The 20,121-nt window shown below is 42.4% G+C and overlaps 1 protein-coding gene across 2 annotated transcripts in view; it reads right to left on the bottom strand.

Moving 5' to 3' along the window:
- Positions 1-888: 888 nt before the first annotated feature.
- Positions 889-20,121, bottom strand: part of LOC110975799 (transmembrane protein 268-like) — a 31,677-nt gene continuing 12,444 nt past the window's right edge. The window contains exons 1-10 of one of the 2 annotated variants that reach the window (XM_022228588.2): positions 17,240-17,390; positions 15,846-16,466; positions 13,235-13,282; positions 12,648-12,760; positions 12,168-12,437; positions 10,771-10,881; positions 9,886-9,921; positions 7,925-7,981; positions 6,176-6,325; positions 889-5,792 (exon numbers count right to left, since the gene is read on the bottom strand). In XM_022228588.2, coding sequence (XP_022084280.1) covers positions 5,637-5,792; positions 6,176-6,325; positions 7,925-7,981; positions 9,886-9,921; positions 10,771-10,881; positions 12,168-12,437; positions 12,648-12,760; positions 13,235-13,282; positions 15,846-16,466; positions 17,240-17,276 — 1,599 coding nt within the window. In that variant the 5' untranslated portion in view covers positions 17,277-17,390 and the 3' untranslated portion in view covers positions 889-5,636. Of the gene's footprint in view, positions 5,793-6,175; positions 6,326-7,924; positions 7,982-9,885; positions 9,922-10,770; positions 10,882-12,167; positions 12,438-12,647; positions 12,761-13,234; positions 13,283-15,845; positions 16,467-17,239; positions 17,391-20,121 lie in introns of those variants that run through there. The other variant, XM_022228587.2, reaches the window with a different exon arrangement.

Genomic DNA, 20,121 nt, shown 5'->3' with positions numbered 1-20,121 from the left:
CCGTTTCGCTACATAAAAGCCGACGGCAGGTGTGCAAATATAGAGCCGATTGTCAGGAAAGTTGTAAACTATCGATCTTATAACTCCTTGAAATGGGCAAATAAAATGTAAGCACAAAGTGAGTGTACGTAGCTAAAACGCCAAGAGTTAAATCGATCCAGTCATATAGTCACAAAGAACGTTTTCTGTGGCGAGTTGATGCGATGGGGTAACGGATCGATGTCCATTGACGTCACAAAACCATGTATAAGTTGGCACGGCCAGACACGGCGATAATAGATCCGCACAATGAATCCCCTACCGTCCGTCTTTATCAGAGGCGGGAGCTTCATAGATACCCGAGTTAAGACCAAACTCAGAATAAATTTCTGAAGCTGGTCGAAGAACTCTTGGACCAACCTGAAGACGAGCCGAAGCCTTTGGAAAGGGCCTAAATCTCTATTCTTTTATAGACGGCTCCAAAACAATAGCCAATGCTTGTGTATTTTTATTGTTTTGTTTATTATACAACTGTCTATGGATATACCATGCTTTCTTATGGGGAAAAATGTGTTATTTCCACATTTGAAAGGAAACTAGTCTCGTAGAAGCTTCCCCTGTTGGAACGTCGGATTTCCCTTTTGAAAATAGGAGCCCCGAGCTGGACCAAGAGAGGGCGCAATTTCCCCAGCTTCGGAGACGCCTTTGAATTTGGTAGTAACCACGCATTGCACGAACGACTATAAAACAAGCGTTGCAGTCGCACCGCTACCAACAACACTCCCGACCAACGCGGCTCTTTTCAACCGAGGAGGGGGTGCTTCTACTCAGGGCGGATAGAGTTGGTGTGGCTGACGTGTTGCTCCAAGACTAAACCATTCACCAAGGAAAAGACAACATAAAGAGAAATACTGTATCAGACAATACTTTATTCTCGTTCATAAATGTCAGATGGCGCATAATATATAACTGGAAGACGCTGGAGTTGAGATGAAATATATACAAAAAGGCTAAGCACACTACTGGTGAACGTGTAATAGTAAAGTTTGCAAAGAAATCTAGAAATTTCAAGAGTACACAAAATTATTCGAGAAAAGCCTTAAGTACTTTTGCAACTATTTATCATTGCTTCTAATAGTAAAATGCCCTTGTACCAAAAACCCATGGATTGAAAATATCTAAAATTGCCCTTTTCAAAGATTTCTTTTGAAAAAGATAGAAATTCTTTGTACATAAGTTTGTTGAAATTTTTCCCCGGTACCTGAGAGTAAATAAGTAGTCTATGAAAGTGTAATACGCAAGTTATTGAAAAGCCTGGAGATTGTCAATTGTTCCACATTATTCAGCAGGAGGCCATTTTTCTGTTGCATCCATTACCTGGAAATATTTTACCCACCTGGAAGAAAAATCACTGAACCCTGGTAACTGCTTCCAATAAATGCTGATGAAGGTTAAAAAAAAATCTGACAAGTGTGCTTTCATCAGGTAAACATTCCAAAAGTATCAACATTTTGCAACAAATTTGACATTTGAAGACTTTTAAACTCTGGCCACTGTTTTAGTTGATTCAACCACCGGTGCCAATGTGTATAAAACAACCATAACAGGTGCAGTTTTGTTCTTGCATCTTAAATGGCACAATTAAAAAATGCACAAGATTTCTCCTAAGAAGTGTCATCATCGTACATGAAATATGAAGTGAAGAGTCAAACTGTGAGAAGCACAGACTGGTGCACATGGGAATGTAAGCCCCTTCAGGCTTGACTTTCAGGAACAAGACAAAGATGGCCGCATATAGAATGTATGCATTATCACTTATACATTGACAATGAGTTTTTAAAAAGAGACAAGTAGGAAGGAATAAGAATAGGCTGGTGATTTTGAGGAAGCATCTTGTGCAAAAAACCTACATTCGACCCTGTATTCAAACTCGTATACAAAATATCTTTCAACGAAATCGGCTCCCACATACAAACATGTTTGTAAAACGTAAAATATAATTCATTATTTTTTAAACTTCCAATATGTACTGAGTATTACGCATTTTTAAGAAGAGTAGTACGTGTGATAAAAAGAGAGCTCCTATAAAGGCATTTCTGAAACATTTCCAGCTGCTGCCCCAGAGCTGCGAAGGGATGTGTGGTGCTCAAACAACTTGAAAGATTTCATCCACATCAGAAATCCAGGCGATAAAAACAATAGCTGCTGGTTATGGGATTGACAGCTGAAGTTGGATCCAAAGTGTTAGAAGTGACATTTATAGTTAAACTGCATTCAAAATGTCTATAATAACACCCCTATCAAAGCACCAAAAATCTGGACAGACCATCAGCTGTTAGAAGACCCATCCTTGACATCACCAATCCGGGGATAGACTTACAGACGAAACTTCAATGATGGCAGTGGTTAAGACTGGTTCCCTCTGCACATTACAAATTGCTTGGTCGGAAACCAGTGAGCAGCTTCATTCATTTTGCAAAGCTTGAAATGGCCAGTGAGCTATCCAGACTTTTGTACATTGTTGATACATAAAGGCAATAGTGTGGCTTGGCCACAATGTTGCCTTGCATGGAAAATCAATTTTGAGATGACAAATTCATAAGAAACCTTCAACTTTAGTACAGATTTCATAAATTCAACTACGGCATTTAAAGTTCCAAATTACATTCAAATTGCTGCATTCCTACAGTAAAACATGACGAAAAAAAAACAAATCAAAACACAAATAAATGGTGCATCAATAAACTGTTATGTAAATCAAATCCTCCCTTGTAATACTCTAATTTTATTTAAAAAAAAAAAACAACGTTCCAACTTTCTTTATTAAGCATGAAATTTCAGCTTATCACTGCATCATTAACTTTTAAGCATACCAGGGAAAAGAGCAACACGGGTCAAAGAGTCCCTGCTTCCATAACGGGAGAATGAAATTTGTTACCAACATGGCATCACAACAACCTTACCCCCACCAAATGCAGCAGGGTTTTCACCAGTCAGTCTCAGGCCAGATTAGATTAAAACTGGTTTAATTTCATGAGGGGAATCCTGTACAAACACTTTTATGAACCTCATTAAAGGTATGACGGTTTAAAAGAATAAACAAAAAAAAAAAGCATGAAGTGTAAAGCACTATCAGCTGTGTTGGAGCAACAGCGCATAAAATGAACATAAAATACACATAATTGCTTCTCTAATACCTACTTCCCTTCCATAACACACCATAACAATGAAACATTTGAATATAGAAAATCATCAATCAAGCCAAGTATTACACATCTAAACTTAATTTTTTTTAAAGACTGCGAAACTCAAACATAATTACATGTACTGACACATATGTACAACTCTAACATGACTGGACAAATAATGCTTTTCAATGGGGCTTTTTCTAGAAATGGTTTACAACAGAGGCACCAAATTCCCACAGATGCCATAACTGCAGACAACGCTGGGCACGAGGTCAAACTGATCTGCGGGCATATGAAATTCTGGCTCGCGACCAACCTTGTTTACTCTGCACAAAGTCTGCCTATCCTCGCTATAACATTCCTCATTATTCTAATCCCACATTGTAGGGCAAAACATCCTGAAAAACACATTCCATCTACATCCCACAATACCTATTGGGCACTCATTCCATAAAAATAAAAAAATCTTTTCTACAGCTGCTGCCGACAATCTGAAACAAAAGAGGATTTCAAGTTGTTTGGCTTTGTCATGCTCAAAAACTCCCCCTATTGAAAATTCGTTTGCTTTTAAAATATATATATATTTGAAGAATTTGTTCCAGCCACACTTGTATGTACATAAAAAGCTAAACAGCAGCAAGAAAAGTTGTCCGAGTATCTGGTTATTAGAAATAGGTACTGTACGAAAATAGGATAGCATTTCAGTGACTGGTGTACAAGACTAAACACTCGTACATAACAAGTACAGCATGCGTCAAATAGTTACTGTCATTAATTCTGTTTCAAATTGAGTCTTGTTGGGGGTAATTAATTATCACAGTGGAAAAGGTTGAATTGAATTTTTGTCATTGAAGGCACCATTGTATATATCTCCCCAAGCACTTTAATAACATTCCAATACGGGTGATTCACAATAGTGTGCCACCATGAGTTTGCAAGGCGTTGGCCAATCATAACGCGTGAAATTTGTTGACCCTTTCCAAACGCGCATTGGGTCGACAAATTTCGTGCGTTACGATCGGCCAACGCGTTGCAAACTCTTGGTGGCGAACTATTGTGAATCGCCCGTATTGTGAGTCAGTAGTCCTAAAAATGAACTTTTTGGTTTAAATGAACCGATCGTGTACCTCTCATTTTTTGTTACCGCGGATGCCCCCAGGAAGGGGACAGAACTTTTCTGGCGGGGAAGGGAGAGTGCCCTTTGCCCCCCCTCTCCCCCTCCCAACACCCACGGTTGTCACAAATGCTTACTCATCAGAAAACAAATGCAAGAGAAACTAAGGAAATTCATGCTAAACTTGCCCTAAAATTAATGAAGCTAAATCAACACAAAAACACCCAAATTAAATTGGGAAAAAGAAGCAAAAATAATAATCACTGTCCACAAAGCAATGAAACTTACATCAAGTTAGGGTAAAAAAGAAAATCTGAGGTGGTTTGTTGATTTTACTGGAGAAGGCACCATTGTAAGGAGTTCTTTGAGTTGCATTGATGCTTATGGGACTCTTGATTATGTCCAACCCGAGCATTACCGGTGATGACCAGCATTACCGGTGCCTTGAGCTCAGACCCCACAACGGATAAATATGGATTCAGTCTTGGATTCTATTCACTGAACTTCACACCCATTATTGGTGACTTGGATTTGCCTGTGGCACCAGCATGGCCACCACCAGATCCATGTGCAAATGACAACACCACGTCGTGCAGGAGACAACTTCAAAACCCTCACTCCATTTTGGATGAATGAAAACTTTCCATGAAATACAAGGCACAAAATGGAACAAGGGTATGCATTTCCCACAGAAAATTTCAAGTTTGAGTTCTGACAACTATTAACGGCACAACGGTCTGCGCAGATGGAAAACCACTTTTTCCCCCCTTCTCTCCATATTTTTACGAGCAGTCAGCCCAGACGACCTCAGAGTCAAAGGCTGCCCCAGTGACCTCCTCAAAGACACTCACTTCCACGACAACTATGGCACAATTCCAGAAGACAAATACATCTTTCCTCACCAAACAAGACTGGCAGCACTTATGAGGAAATTTCTGCCAATTTTTTTTCTGTCTTTGGTTGCAACAGGATGCCTGTTTTTACCCCAACTATAAGGGGAATGACTCTACGGAATGTACAACAGGTGTAGGGCATACACTTAGCAAACAGTAAATTGTTTGGAAAAACTGGAAAGATACTTAAATTTCCTTTAAAACAAATTTCGAGTTGAAATCGATCCCCAACACTTGGATACACAGAACTGCCCAACTCTTTCTGCTTAAAACCAATCACACATGAAATTAGACTTTTTGTCAAAAAATATCTTAACTGAATGTAAATTAAGTTGGGAGGTGAGGACTTTTTACAGTAAGAGAATGGAATTTGTTCAGGGAGGGGATGTACTTTAAAAAAGCATAGTATTGGAAATGCAACATGAAACTAAAATGCTGAAGAGTAACTTGTGCGTGGGCGTTTCAAACCTCCTCGTTGAAAATCTTGAGTTGCGTGAACTGGCAGAGGCACATGTCGTGGTCGCAATGGAGGGTTCGAAGCGCCCTCGGGAGGCGGCCTCGGATCATGTTGTGGACGTAGGCGGGGCTACACTGTAGGAGGTACAGCTCTGCCTCCTCCTAAGGAGAAAGGGAATCAAATGCGGAATGGCATTATACATGCACGTATGTAGTGTATCAATTAGGGTTAGAGGTGTCTGTCTCCAGAAAAGGTGGACACATGACCAACATCATTACGGGTAGGCTTACGTAATTACTAATTCCCTGTTGGCGGGACAGATGTAGGTATCCCCATATCGTGGTTCCGACACTGGCCTGTTGGCCTGTCTTTATTGCAACTATTTCTTCAATCCTTATGTCTTTTCATGCCTTTGTATCCTCTGGAAGGAAGGCCAGGAAAGAAACACCATGCCAGCCCGACTCCCTTAGGTTCGTTGCAAGAACCCCCAGGCTGTAAGAGTTTATAAGAAGCTAGACACCACAACGTCTGGGTGCCCACCCACCTGTATGGACGAGGGTTCGGCAGCTGCCGTCAGGGTCTCGGGAGACATCACTCGGTGCCTGGTGTCGATGGTGAGACGGGAGGTGTCGTCGATGTCCCCGCCCTCATGTATGTCCCCGCCCCCTTGTAGGTCAAAGCTCACGGTCACATCCTGGGGGGATGCAAAGTAATGAAGATTAATCTGCATTGAACCTCCCTGTTCTGGCCTGTTTTATTTTTGGGGGGCGCTAGTTCATCAGATACGGCAGTGCCCCACACACGCTGTGTGTCAGAATAGAAAACGCAACATCCCTCAGCAAAGAGTCTACATACAAGATGTCATTTATGTATCAGACAATCAGCCAAGTTCTTCAAATATGACAATGCCCACCGCCAACGGCAGCGGAATGATTTTCGAAGCGGGAGGGGCCAGTTGTCAGACCGTCAGGCATGAGCCATTTAGGGTTTGATCCACCCAATTATAGGAACCTGCAAAAAGTGGGAGGGGGGGCAGGCCTCCAATCGAAAAAGTGTGGGCGCCACTGGTCCCCCTAGCCCTCCCATTTCTGCCACCAGTGCCCACCACTGTAGGAGTGTTTAAGCAATAAAGCATGGTGTATTCCCTTATCCGCTGTTGATCATTTTTACAGAAACAGTGCATTATAAATTTTCAAATATTATTATTGTTATAGGAGACACCAAAGTGGTATGGAAGATAAACATGAGTGACAGTGGTGTGCTTGAGAAAACCAAATTATACATTTAACTCCAAAATTCGAAGAAAAAATTTAAAAGGGTATGTGAAAAGTGCACTCAAATCTGAGTACCCAAGATGCTTTCCAACAACCTTTAGATATCAACTTCAAATATACTTTCGTATTTGCTGTAGCCCGGATTTTTTTGGTTGCAAAACCTCCTCACAAAAACATGATCAACTTTTCTCTTCCGTTGTAGGGAAGTTGGTCATGGTTGCCTGGTCCCATAATGTAGACCCAGTTACTGAAGTCAACGGTTGAAGGTGATTAGGTTGAAAACTCCACATTTCAAGGGCCCAGACTCTGAAGGAAAGTACATTGAATGTTTTCCTTCTGTGCATTTTTAGGGCCAAAAGGCTACTCTTTTCCGAGGGTTTGGCATATTAACTGTATCAACTGGAAATGTAAATTTTATATTAGGTTTTTGCCCTCACACCGAAGCAGGCCAAAGAGTCGGGCAAAAAAAAAGACATACTGCCCAAGGACAGCTGCTAAGAATTTCTACAAGGACAAGGACTCCATGAAAAAAAAATTAGTGACTACTTTCCGTCTTAACCCCTTCGCAGCCGTAGCTTTGTGAGAGGATTAGTGCATAGCGCACATACACTCTATTCATAATGCACCTGCGGTTTCAATGTGGGCTGGGTGCTGGACAGGGCTTTGCATACCGCGCATACCGCAGCCCAGCAGTCGCAGTCAAAAGAATCTCGGCATGAATGGGTTTAAATTGGAAGGGCGGTGCAAGGAAATGACTTATACATTTGAATCCATAGCTCAAAATATTTCTCCAGTGTTTTGCAAATACGAGGTGACACACTGACAACATATGCAGATGTAGAACCGAAAGCCTGCGCTGGACCGCTGACTCCAGATATTAAAGCTACCATAACAGTTCAGCAGAATACCAGCTGCAGTCAATGTCAGTCGGATATCAAGTTGGTTGGCAAACCCACAGCAGCTCAGGGAAGCAATGCTCATGCTTAGCAAGTCCATTGATTTATTTTGTCAACTGTTACCTTGTTGACTCCTCTCTGTAGTTTCCTCTTCTCCGTCAAAAACTCGTACATGGTGGCCTACAAAAAGTAACCAGTAAAAACAAACATTTGTACAATCAAATCCAAGTGTAAAGAGGGACAGTGTTGAGATCAGCAGACTATTCCCACTACCAAACACCAGACCAGACACAAGTAGCAGGTTGAAGAATGAAAAAGGAGTGCTTTTACTGTTGTTCATTTGAATTGCTAGTGAATCCAATTCAGACAGGAGGTCTTATATTGGTCTTCTGGAGCCTTGGGATGGTCTTGTAGTGGTCTTGTGGAGGTCTTAAGAGGTGTCAACTGCAACACGTCCGAAGAAATGTGGAAAAACTACGGCAAGGAAACTATTCACTGGTCTCTCTACACTACAGATGGCAATCCGCGTCATCGGCAAAACTTTTTACACACTATTTCAACATCCAGCCAGCACTGCAGTCACACATGGGCCACAGAGGGTGGGAAGGCAGACGTTAGTAATGCCAACATTTGGTGCGCTGGTTTGTTTAGAATTACAGTCCAACGGTCAAAATGTTGTCAAGAAACTGAGTACAAAATCAGGTGGAAGATTCCCTCTCATGGTGCACTTTCAACAAACACCATGCAAATAAGATGCCATATGATTTTCATTTTGAAGTCCAACGATAATTAACCACAATCAACTTCATTCATACCCTCAACTTTGTGTCCACATGCAACTGCCAATGTGAAGGAGGGAAAACAATTTTTAAAATAATGTACCATACTGGGCCTTTAACAAAATCCTGGTTGTGCAAGATCACAGAGTATAAGGGCTGTGAGGCTGGTAATGCATTCATACCATATCCAGGGCTCTGACATCTGGTATACAAATCACGTGTTGCATAAAACCCCAACAGTCATGCTTCATGTTTCTAGATATATGTTGATAAAGGTGTCAAAAAAGGTTTCCCAGTATGCCCAGAGAAGAGACTGGAGTGTGCCTTGCACTGTTGCACGTGCGAGCGACGTGTTATACTCGTTATCAGCGCTATTTTTGCTACTGCACTTCTAACTTCCAGGCAGCCACCACAAACAGGTGTGGAAACAGTACTGCCATATGTGCAAGCAAAATGTACATACATGTACATGCACGGACACTTTAGCCAACGATTCGCCCCCCCCCCAAAAAAAATTATTGCCGTTTTCAGTGAAGTTGCTGATCAGGAAGGATGGAGGATACTTCCTCCTGGCCCGCCCTTCATGTGAGTTTCAACAGAAAGGCCCAAGCTGGAGTGATGCCCACATGTCAACTTGTCCCATAGTAACCTGTGCAAAGACACGAACTGGGTACAAAATGGTTGCCGGTCAAACTTGCTCAAGGCTGCGCTGACGGCCTGGTTCCTGCCTCCACAATTATTCAGTGTTCGAATGGCAACAAAGGCACTGCAGCCAGTCTGACTGCATTTCCTAGTGATATGTGCATATGAAATGAAAGGCAGTGGGGGTGTGTCCACCAGTAAAACGCATAAAGGGGGCCACTTGTTTTGACACAATGAGCGGTTACTGCTAAGCAACAAAACGCCCTCTCCTCATCACCTCTTCTTCGGTGATGAATTGTTTTTTGAAGTGCTCTACCGGATATTCTTCTATGCATGTAGAGCTTACCGCATAGGCAACAAAACGAATTTAAGACTGAGCTAATGATGAATCGTAATGGGAGGAGCAAGTGAATGAAACAATAGGATGAATGCATCTATCAACGAACAAGTTAATGACAAAATAAGCATGAACAAACTAACAACAAACAAGCAAATGTGTAGGCAGTCGAAAAAAAATACTTGTCAACTCCACCTTAATTTTAAGGTTGTCAAGGTATCAGAAACGAGTTTTTAAAAAATTGTTCTGGCTGTATACGGCACGTTGAGAGGGTAATGTAACAGTTTTCCATTTCATGGACAAAAACAGCCCCCCTGCAAACTTACCCTGCATTTCCGAAGGTCATAGTAGATGAAGTGCAGCTGTAGCCGAAGGTCAAGGAGATTTCCATAATTTAATCAATTTGCACCGGAGTGATTGGGAAATACTTCCTTCACTTCACCAAAGTTACCATTATTACAACTGTCCCGATCCATAATCGCATTACTTGCGGCAATAAGCATCTTGAGTCTGGCAAGATGCAGCATCCGGTTTACCTCTTTTCACATGTTTGTGGCTGGATCCGACAAAATGAACCTTCAGCCAACAGTTCCAGTGATTCCATTTTAGTTTAAAACCAGCAAATGGAGCCCTTGATCTTGATGTGTCTAATAGCATCCCGGTGACAAGGGACATTGCGTGATGAGAAATACTGAGGGTTCACCACGGATTTGCGTGTTGCAAATTTCTTTTGAAGGCCTGCGACAGATTTCGTCAATTGGGGTCACATTTCATCAGTGTACAATTTGGCCGTCGTATCAGCATTGCTGCTTTCCGCCGAGGTCATGGGCATCCCTGCAGTGCTTAACATGCTTAGCAAAGAATACTCGGAATCTGATTGAAGGGACCGTGGGAAAAGCCATCAGAGTGGTACTTGCAGTCCCCTTTTATGTGCGTGACTCTGAGACCAGGAGAGAGAGAAAAAAAACAAACACAACAGGAAGAAATACCAAGCTGCCCCAAACTTTGAATGGTGCTTTTTGGTTTTTTGTCAACCTGTAATGGCACGTGGGAATTCCACCATCGAGGGATCCGATGAATCACAGAATACCTGCATGCCGCCCGAATATGAGTTCATTATGCCGGTGGCCTTCGTCTGAGGGTTTCGTAAGAGTGGGTGTGTGGGGGGGGGTTGTCCCAAGGGGCCAGCAGCAGCATTAATCAAAGGATACCCTGGCTCTGTTCCAGCAGCAGGTGAAGCAGTCCGTCATGCCGACCAGGACGTTATGTCTAGTTAAGTTCACGTTAGCCTTCGCCAGGTGGTTTTCGATGTGGGTGTTCAGCTGTTGATGAATAAATGAACACATTTTACAAAACAAAATACGTAACGCTAATGCATCCACCATCACTACTGCCAGAAGTGCTACATCCTTGTTATCCACGCTCAACGGGCGCATTAACATTCCTGAAACCATCTCAGCTCCCTGGGGAGTATACAGCTGGATGCTACCTACCGCTAACATTTGCCCCTTCCAGATACCCATATACACCCCTGGGCAGAGGGTAAGGGTATTGCCGAAGAACACAAAGTACAACCACCGGGCCCTATGACTAAGACAGCTACACAAAGCATGGATATGCATACACAGACAAATACCAGGCATGCAAACTTGGGACTTTGACAAAGAAAACAAGCAAATGACTATCTTGACAAGACTTTGTGAAGCGTTTTTTAATTTTCAGTGGCATGGGTGTGAAGCGATAAACAAGGAAATCAGCTGATCCGAGGACAAGTTGCGTGCCTGAAATATGTATTAAAGTCCAAATTTGTTACAAATTGAAGTCCCCTCCACCAAAATAAATTTTAAAATGGAGGGGGATCAAAGGAAACAGGAACGAGAATTTGCTTTATTCCTTCACTCAGCCAGACAGTGCCCCCTAGAGTTAGGTTGCGTCCAGTACCTGTCCCCTTTAAAATTTCACATACATTAATTTTCCCTACCCATTCAATGAGAAATGCGACCCATTCTGTGAAACTGATTCAGAAGTCGCCGATGTAACTTTCTGGTTGGAGTATGTTTATGAAAGAGTAAAATGGTCTCTTTGTTTTGATGTTTTGTTTTGATTGAGTTTGGTATCCTGATCAAAATGTTGATTTGTAGAACATTCTTTGGTCATTTACTCTAAAGTGGTTTGCCAATTTGCAACTCCTTTTCACAGTCCTGGTCACAAATAAGCCTTTTGCGAGTTACATTTGAATTAAGTCTGGTACACTGAGTTATCTGATTGCACATAAACATAACGATTAAAACTCCCCGGACTAAAGACAGCGTTGTTATACGTCGTGATTCGGGACAAAATTTTGCATAGCGACCACCTTCTCCGCAATGGACTAATTCCGTTGTGCCATTCTCATCCACTGAGAACAGTGTATTGGTGCAAGGCGTCTCTTATGTAACCCAGCAAAAGCTTGGCCCGAATCATGAGGTACTGGTATAGCAACAGTGTCTTTAGTATGGAAATCGCTAAGTTCATGTGAATTTAAAACAATTCAGTGTACCAGATTTTAGTCAAATTTAACTCACAAAAGACTTACTGTGCCAATGAAAGGAAGAAATTCTCTGTCTACCTTGACCGTCTCCAGGTGAGTGATAATGTGGACCAGCGTGCTGACCACTACAGACAGCACCAGCCCAATCAGGAAGGCCCAGCCGGCGGGCAGAGCTGCCCCCTCCCCACCAAAGTCACTCAGGTTCCCCACCAGGCCCACGATGATCAGGATGGAGAGGCAGATGCACAGGGTGACGCTGAAGACCCGGTTGTACCAGAGTGTGTGCCAACGCATCTTGGGGCTGTCCAGGATGGTGTTGATGCACGACGTGTAATCCGTTTGTGGAATCTACCAGAGTGGAGACCCAAACAAAGTTTCTGTAAGCCCTGACCCTATAAGAGATCCCTTTAAAATCCATCTGGAGCTTTCGGAAGATTTTGCACGATCAAGGAAGATAAAGCCCAGCCACTATTACCGGACATGGGGCTTGATGTCCTTCTAAAGGACATGCCATTTCTGTAGAAATGCCACAGAGTTAGGATTAACAGTGTTACCCACCATGACTCCCTTCCTCGCGAGTTCGTCTGGGCAGTAGACCGTGTCAAATCTGGCTTGGCAACAACATTCAGACATGGAGGACACCTGGCCCAACTCGACACCATTATACAGGGCTGCAACGGGCAATGAAACCAGACGGTGAGATTTTCTTGTAGGGATTGTGGAATATGGATGGGAAAATGCCTTTCAGGGCAAAGATGCTCCAGAAAAGTTTTGGTGACCTTTGCCTCGGGGTCGCCCAGAGACACGGAAATGCCACTCCGGGGTCACTGATGGATTGGACAGGTTAAGTCCCAATCAAAAAAAGGGTAATGTGCAGCTCTCTGTCGGCTTCGCACTCTTCCAGCATTACGGCTGACATTGAGGGGCAGGAGAGAATATAAAGGCCAATTTGATGTCATCATGCACTCACAGAGATGTGATCTGACAGCCGTCAAAAGTGAAAATGTGTTTAACTCGTGGGACTTTGTGGAATGATTGTTTTGCATGCACTTCTGCATCGAAGGAGAGCTGGTCTTTAGATGTTCTGGGAAACATGTTTTCCATGAACATTTACAGTCTTTTTGTTTTTTCCATTTTCTGCTTACCAGGAATGTTGTAATGGGCTGATGTTTCGAGGGTTCCTTTGTAAGGATCTGTGGAAACATGAGGAACAGAAGTGCAAAGTAAAAAACAGCTTTTTAAAAATATGTAACAACATGTTAGAACGGTCCATCAAGATTTCACCTCAAAGTTTCACTTATGTTCTCAAGCTAGCTGTAAATCAAACCTTCAGGCAGAAGGTGTGGGGAAAGATACTTACAGTACAGGTCAGAATTTTAGCTGACACGCAAACACGCTTAGCGTGTCAGCATGTATTGAGACAAACAGACACGCAAAGAGTTAACCACAAACACGAAACACGCTGACCCCTTTCATAACAGAGAACGCTGACACTGCAAGCCAATCTGCCGAGTATAAACATACACACGCTACATGTAAATCCCAGAACAGCCAAGCCATTGTTTACTGGAGCAGTCATTTTCCTAGTTTCCCACAATGAAAAGTATTCAGCTTGACTGCAGCTCAAGTTATCTTCAAATTCCACGGATATGTTGTAAGTAGTTTACCTTGTATGTAGCAGCCATCACAAAATCATTTTCAAAGATAAAGCATTTTGTTTGCCCATTCAGGATCGATGAAAGTGCCATGCAGACAACACTTTTGGTTTATGTCTGAATTGCTCCCAAAACTTCTGAATCAGGCACAGAAAATATTCAAGCATGAAATCAATTTTTCAACCGAAACATTTATAACTAGCAGTTTTTATGACAAAACATTTCCTAGCTTAGAGAAATCTATTTTGTAAGAAATCCACAAAATATAAATGGGGTTTGACCTCGGTGGTCCGCTAGCCAAAGTTTAGTCAAGACAGCCCCCACAGCGGCGATCCTAGCAGACACACCTGAGCTCAGTGTGTTAAAAATCGGGCGATATAAATTCAATGTGAGGTGGGGATTTTTCCCATCAGTTTTCGACCTTTGAGCTGGAAAACCTACCTAAAAAAATTGCTCTGATTGTGACAATTTTACGACCAAACTGAACGGCAAAGATTATACTGAACTGAAAGCGGGTTTGCACCTGCGCTAGCGGTGTGCATGCACCGGCTGCATATAATGCACAAAGTAGCACCCATGTGAACTTCATAAATATGCATGTTGTGTGACGTGAAAGGGCTGTAGCTTTGCATTAGTTGCCGCTGTATCCAAATGAATATGCAATACACTTGTCGGTGGTTGGGGTATCCATTGGGGTTGAAAAGGGGGTGGTTGTAGTTTCGTAATTGCTTGATTTTGGCATGGACACGGCTCATGTGGCAACAAATAAAACGTCAAGTTAAAATTTACGCAAGTTCAGTGGGTGTTTTACTGGAATTCTGATACAAAATTTCCATAAAATAAGAAGTTCTTCATTGTAAAATCAACTTGTTATAGTAGTTCTGGCTGAGGAATGGATTTCTTTCGTGGTTACTTTTTATTTGTGAATAAGTTACTCGCACAATTGGGAATTGCTTAAAACCGATCTAGCAATAGAACCAGCAAAAAAAGCGTCGTCGTCACTCCAGTCGATCCCGTGAGTTTAAAATTCAAAGTTTACATTTGGGAAAAAGTTTTGTAGTAGCTAAACACACACGGTGGACTACTGGCCAGTTTCACTGAAATTTGACATTTTCCAGATGTAATCCGACTGAACAAATTTTGTGATCCAAAACCAAAAGAAAACACGGCTGTGATAGTGATACATATTTCTATACTTCAAGATGGTCATCTTGCCAGCCAGGTACTACATGTACATGATTTCACTTATTCAGTGCACTGCATGCCATACAATGTACACATGTATACATGTATATGTAACAGTGTACACGCGTATACGAAGCTGGAGCGACAGCCCTGGGTGTGCAGTGGTTCACTACACATTGTCGGTCACCTTTGTGGTCTACAGTCACAAGCCCTGCCAAGATAATGAGGTCCAGGGTCAGGCACATCGTGCATTGGACCAGCAATGCATGATAAAAACCGCAAAGTGTGCATTGAACAGCGTGTCAGGTTCATTGATCGTGTTAGCGTGTCGGCTGAAATTCTGACCTGTAATATAGTTTAGCTGTGAGGAATCTGTTCTAACCAGTTTGAAAGGAGTGCATCAAGTGTAACCTAGGACACAAAATCATTCCACCAACCTGTCATCCCTTTCTCCATCACTCTGTGAAATGCCACTCAAAACCAGCCAAACATTTGGGTCATAATATATATTCAGGGTCCAAAAGTGTGCCTTTTTGGCGTCCCTGTTATGCCTGACCAGACATGGAAGATCGCAAAGGTTCCTGACATTTGACTATTTTTATCAGCTGGGCTGGTAGATTACTTTACTTCATCACCCTTGGAAATCAAAACCTATTCTAAACTTACCAAATCATACACCAGATGTGACAGGGACATGAGAAAACTTGGACCCTTAAGTTATAAAATGACCCATTTCCACTTACAGTAAACTTCTCAAGCACTCTCCATCAGAATTGGCAGACTAATGGAAGGTCTTTAATGCTCACACATATTAATAATTGTTCTTTACGATAAAGGCTTGAAATCACCCATTCACCAACATACTGCACCTTTGCTATCACTTCATTGCTGAATTTCTGTTTTAAAACAATCTTACCAAACTGCAGGGCAGCGATGAATTTCTGCCAGAAACTCTTGGACATGCCATTGACGTTAGGTATATCTTGCAGGAAATCAGGCAGGTCAACTTCTGTCAAAAGGACAGGAATCACTTTGTTCACATTCCTAAAGTGAGACCTGAGTGCCTTCAAGTTCTCGTAGGTGCACCACTGGCTCTGGACGAAGTCGGGGGACAAGACCAGCACAATCTTGCGGGCCGTGCAGAGAGCGTTGATGATGCGGTCCATGCGGACGATGCCAGGGTCCAGCTCGTGGGCGTGGTTGCAGCAGTGAAATCCATAGGCGGGCGACTCCAGCTTCTGCATGACGTTAACCACCCACTCCTCGTCCTCCTTGGAGTAGCAGAAGAAGGCGTGGCAGGACTCCACCCCCACTAGGGGTGGGGCAATGCCACCCTCGGTGGATGGCGTGCGGGCCGCCCGGCTGGCCTCGTCCTGCAGAGAGGAGTTGTCCGAGCGGCTGTCCCGGAAAGTGTTGTCATCCTCATCTTCCTCGTCATCACGGACACGGATGATATGTTCCCCTTGGTCAGCTTCTGCCTCCCAATCATCTAGGGGACTTGAACTGTGCCCTAAATCATCTGTGTACAGCAGCCTCTCTGTTGGGTAAAAACAAATCGATCAAAAAATGCTATAAATGTGTCTAATTATCTAAACCTGAATTCTTTGCACAAATTCTCCGCTGAGCTAGAGCTACATGTAAGTGTTCAAATCACAAGCCCATACACAGCTTAAGTCAAACCACCTGTTGATGAAATACATGAACATGAAAATAGAAAGCTTTCTGTTGCTGTTTGCTGTCATTTGTTAGATTTCATATGACCGTTAATTAAACTAACCTCCAACATACACGTACTCGTCCTCTACACTGCCCTATGGCATATTCTCTGCACTTAAAGACACTATACCGTGGGTGTTTTTTTATATTTTTCAAATAGCGCCATCCAACGACTGCAGTGTACTAAAGTGCAACCTTGTTCCCATGGGTATGATCATGCCCTTCGTCATCTTTAAAGGAACGCATACACAGCCCATGGGGTCGAGGTTGACTAAAGTGACCTCATGAGGTCAGTGCCTACGAGTGCATTAGGAAGCAAACTAGTATGACGAGAGTGCAGTCAAGTAAATGAAAACTTCCAAGGCAAATCAGGCCCCAAGTACATGTACTGTACATACCGTACATGGAATGGTAGGGATCTGCCTACCTCAATCCTAGCAAATTCTACAAAAAAAAACCTTCTGGTAGTTTTTGAAGGATATAGGAGGGTTACATGTAGAGTTGATATTCTACCCCTTTCAAGAGCACTAATATGCACATGGCATTGTTAACCTAGAAAGCTCTAGCCAAAACATGTACATGTACCATACTTACTGTAGAGCCGCTGCAGTGGGATCAGCTGTTTATGCATTGTGCAACCTGTATAGAATTCTGCAGGGTACCAGCCGAAGCTTACCAAAAAAAAAAAAGGCCAACAAGATGCAAAGGTTCCAAAACTTGTTCACACTGGGATAAAAAGATGGGTCTGCAATGCCAGGCACTTGCAAAGGAAAATCATTTTGGCTCTGTGGGCAGACCAGTTGGAGTTGTGTCTTTTAAACCAGTTTGGTGTGGTGACAGTGGTGGAAAATATGGCCATATGTACTAGAGTTTCCCAGTGTGCTTATGCAAAAAACAGAAGCCACAGAGCCCACATAATGCACACCCAATTATGAACATCGTGAAAATGCATACAAAAATCAAATACTTTCACATGCCTCCTATGCTACTGAGGTACATGTACATCAACTTGAGAGAGCTGAGGGAACATAAACTGAAGTTTCCCATGGCACAAAAGGGCTGCTCTCTTTTTATAAAAAAAAGCCGAGTGATAAAAAGGAAATGTTCTGATGAAACAAGAATCAATCATACAGAACATACATGTACAAGTGCATGGTTTGTATTTCACATTGTACAGCCTGAATGTTCAAGTTTGAAAACTGACCAAGGGCCCTGTTTGTTTCCTGCCGAGCCAGGTCGCAATCAGTAATCTGCTACTGGTTTACTGACTCTAGAACCAGCCTAAAAGCGAACCAGCTTTTGGATCACTGGTCGCGATCCAGATCTATCAGAAACAACCCCCTCCCCTCCCCAAAATTCCACATCTGGTACAGGTATCCTTCTTGGACAAGTTAGTATTTTAGCTCACAACTGACCTGTAAATTTGTTTACATCCTCAGCCTACAAATTAGGCTGAGAATTGAACATGAAGATTAGACCAGGAAACATCCAGGGGGGGGTTCAGTAACAATGCCAATAACATACACTATAAAACAACAAAATACACTGTAGTCTGGCTTTTACACCATGTCGTGAATCTTCCATATTTTGTTTTAGGTTTTTTGTTTGAGAAAAAAAAAAGCATGCGTGATTCTAAACCTCCACAGATTCATGATTCGGGAGCTAAAAATCATGAAATCAAGAAAAAAACAAATCGTTAATATCCCGTTCCCCAAAACTCGACCCTTTTGTTTTTCAAACTTCAGGGACAGGCCTGTCCATTATTCACTTTTTCATTTCGAATGATTCCCTCCCCACACAACAACTGCCATCTTGTTCATCATGGTGGAAATGCACACCCAAATCAGCTGCATACTGATCCATCCGTGACGGCAAACAAGGCAAGGAATCTGCATACGGTGCTCCAATTCACAACCAAATTAACTGCCACCAGAAAGTCTGGCAAGACTTTTTGTTTGTTGACTGTCTGCTTTCCATATCACGAATTTTCAAGTGCATTTGACACACCCTAATGTGCAACACACAGGTACGTACACATACGGTATGCTGAAGAATAACTTTTAAAGAGGTAGGGAAAAGGCTTCAGATATTGCGACATCTAGGGTTTAGGAGGTTCATGTACCGGTAGATTGGCCACCCAGAAAACAGTATACAATGAATTTATCCGCTGAAAATGCATGAAGATACATGTAAACTGGCATTGTTGCAGCCCAATGGAATTCAAATGAGTTTTGATGACATGTAGGAAAATGCACAATATTATACATTCATCTCTAAGATGCATAAACCTAACATCTTACTCTTAGCTGGTCAAAATAATTGTGAGATTCGTTCCGAAATGAAGGAGTATGAGACGTTGAAGGTGGAGTGGAATGTAAGTTGCGTGGCATGAGAAGTGGCAACAGACTATTCACATGCCAGAGAAAAACATGGTTAGTATAGGAGTACCCAGACTTGAATCATACCAGCAGGCTACCTTGTACTGTATCTGTGTACATGTGAAGCATGGTACCTGTCAGTGTTGCAGGACTGCTGTGGTGGTCCAGCAGCACAGCACTGTACACCTGCAGCTGCAACACAACGCAAGCAGGCTGAGTTGGCAAGGCTTATGCGTCACTTTTCTAAATTCGAAGTGCTTTTGCAGACACTGTCCTCCAAAAAACCTTGGCCAATTTATTGCTTATCTGTGACAACCAAAAAGGTTCAAAATCTACCCTAAATAAGTTGTCTAGGAAAGATTGATTCTACGTGCTATTGCACAAAAACCTTGAGACAAAGTCTCAGTGTACGAGACTCCTGTCCCAACTGTACGAGACTCCTGTCCCAACTGCACAAGACTGGGGTACGCTTTATTTTACGACAAAAATACAACAAATCATGCACTTAAGCTTGATGTACGGAACAATCAACGGAGTGGACAAGAACCACGCAAGAACATTGCATTTTGAGCACGCCTACACTATGAGACTCGTATCTCCCCGTGATGTTTTGGAGTCACTGCTATATATATCATAAATACATAATGAGTGTTTCTGAAATCGGCGAAAAAGGGACTCGCGGAAGCCCAGTTTTGGGACATTTTTTTAGATCATAAATGGGAAAAAGTTTCATTTTTTTAATGTTAATTTTGGAAGATGGTCTTGTCAACTCTTCTTTCAAGATTATAATTGGGGAAAGAAGGTTTTCTTTTCCCTACCTCTTTAAGTACAACACACGTACGGTATGACTTTTGCTCCTGGGACGTTCTGTAAAAACCATTCAGTGAAATCTGAACAGTGTTTTCACTTTTTTTTCCCTGAGAGGCAGGCACTATACATGCAGAGTGGTTAAGCTTTTAAAAGCTGCTCAAATATTTGTAACGGGCTAATCTTTTTCTCAGGGATACCACACTGCACATGTTAATATGCACGTAAACCACAGCACTCTTAATTTGCATGGAGCGTATTTTCAGTCTAAGAGAGCCTTCTTCTCTTTAC

The sequence above is a fragment of the Acanthaster planci genome, linkage group LG11 (genome assembly GCF_054643075.1).
Source record: "Acanthaster planci isolate LZ-2023a linkage group LG11, COTS_SCS, whole genome shotgun sequence".
NCBI classification, from domain to species: Eukaryota; Metazoa; Echinodermata; class Asteroidea; order Valvatida; family Acanthasteridae; genus Acanthaster; species Acanthaster planci.
The sequence above is the reverse complement of the archived record's forward strand: the minus strand, read 5'-3'. Positions and strand labels throughout refer to the sequence as shown.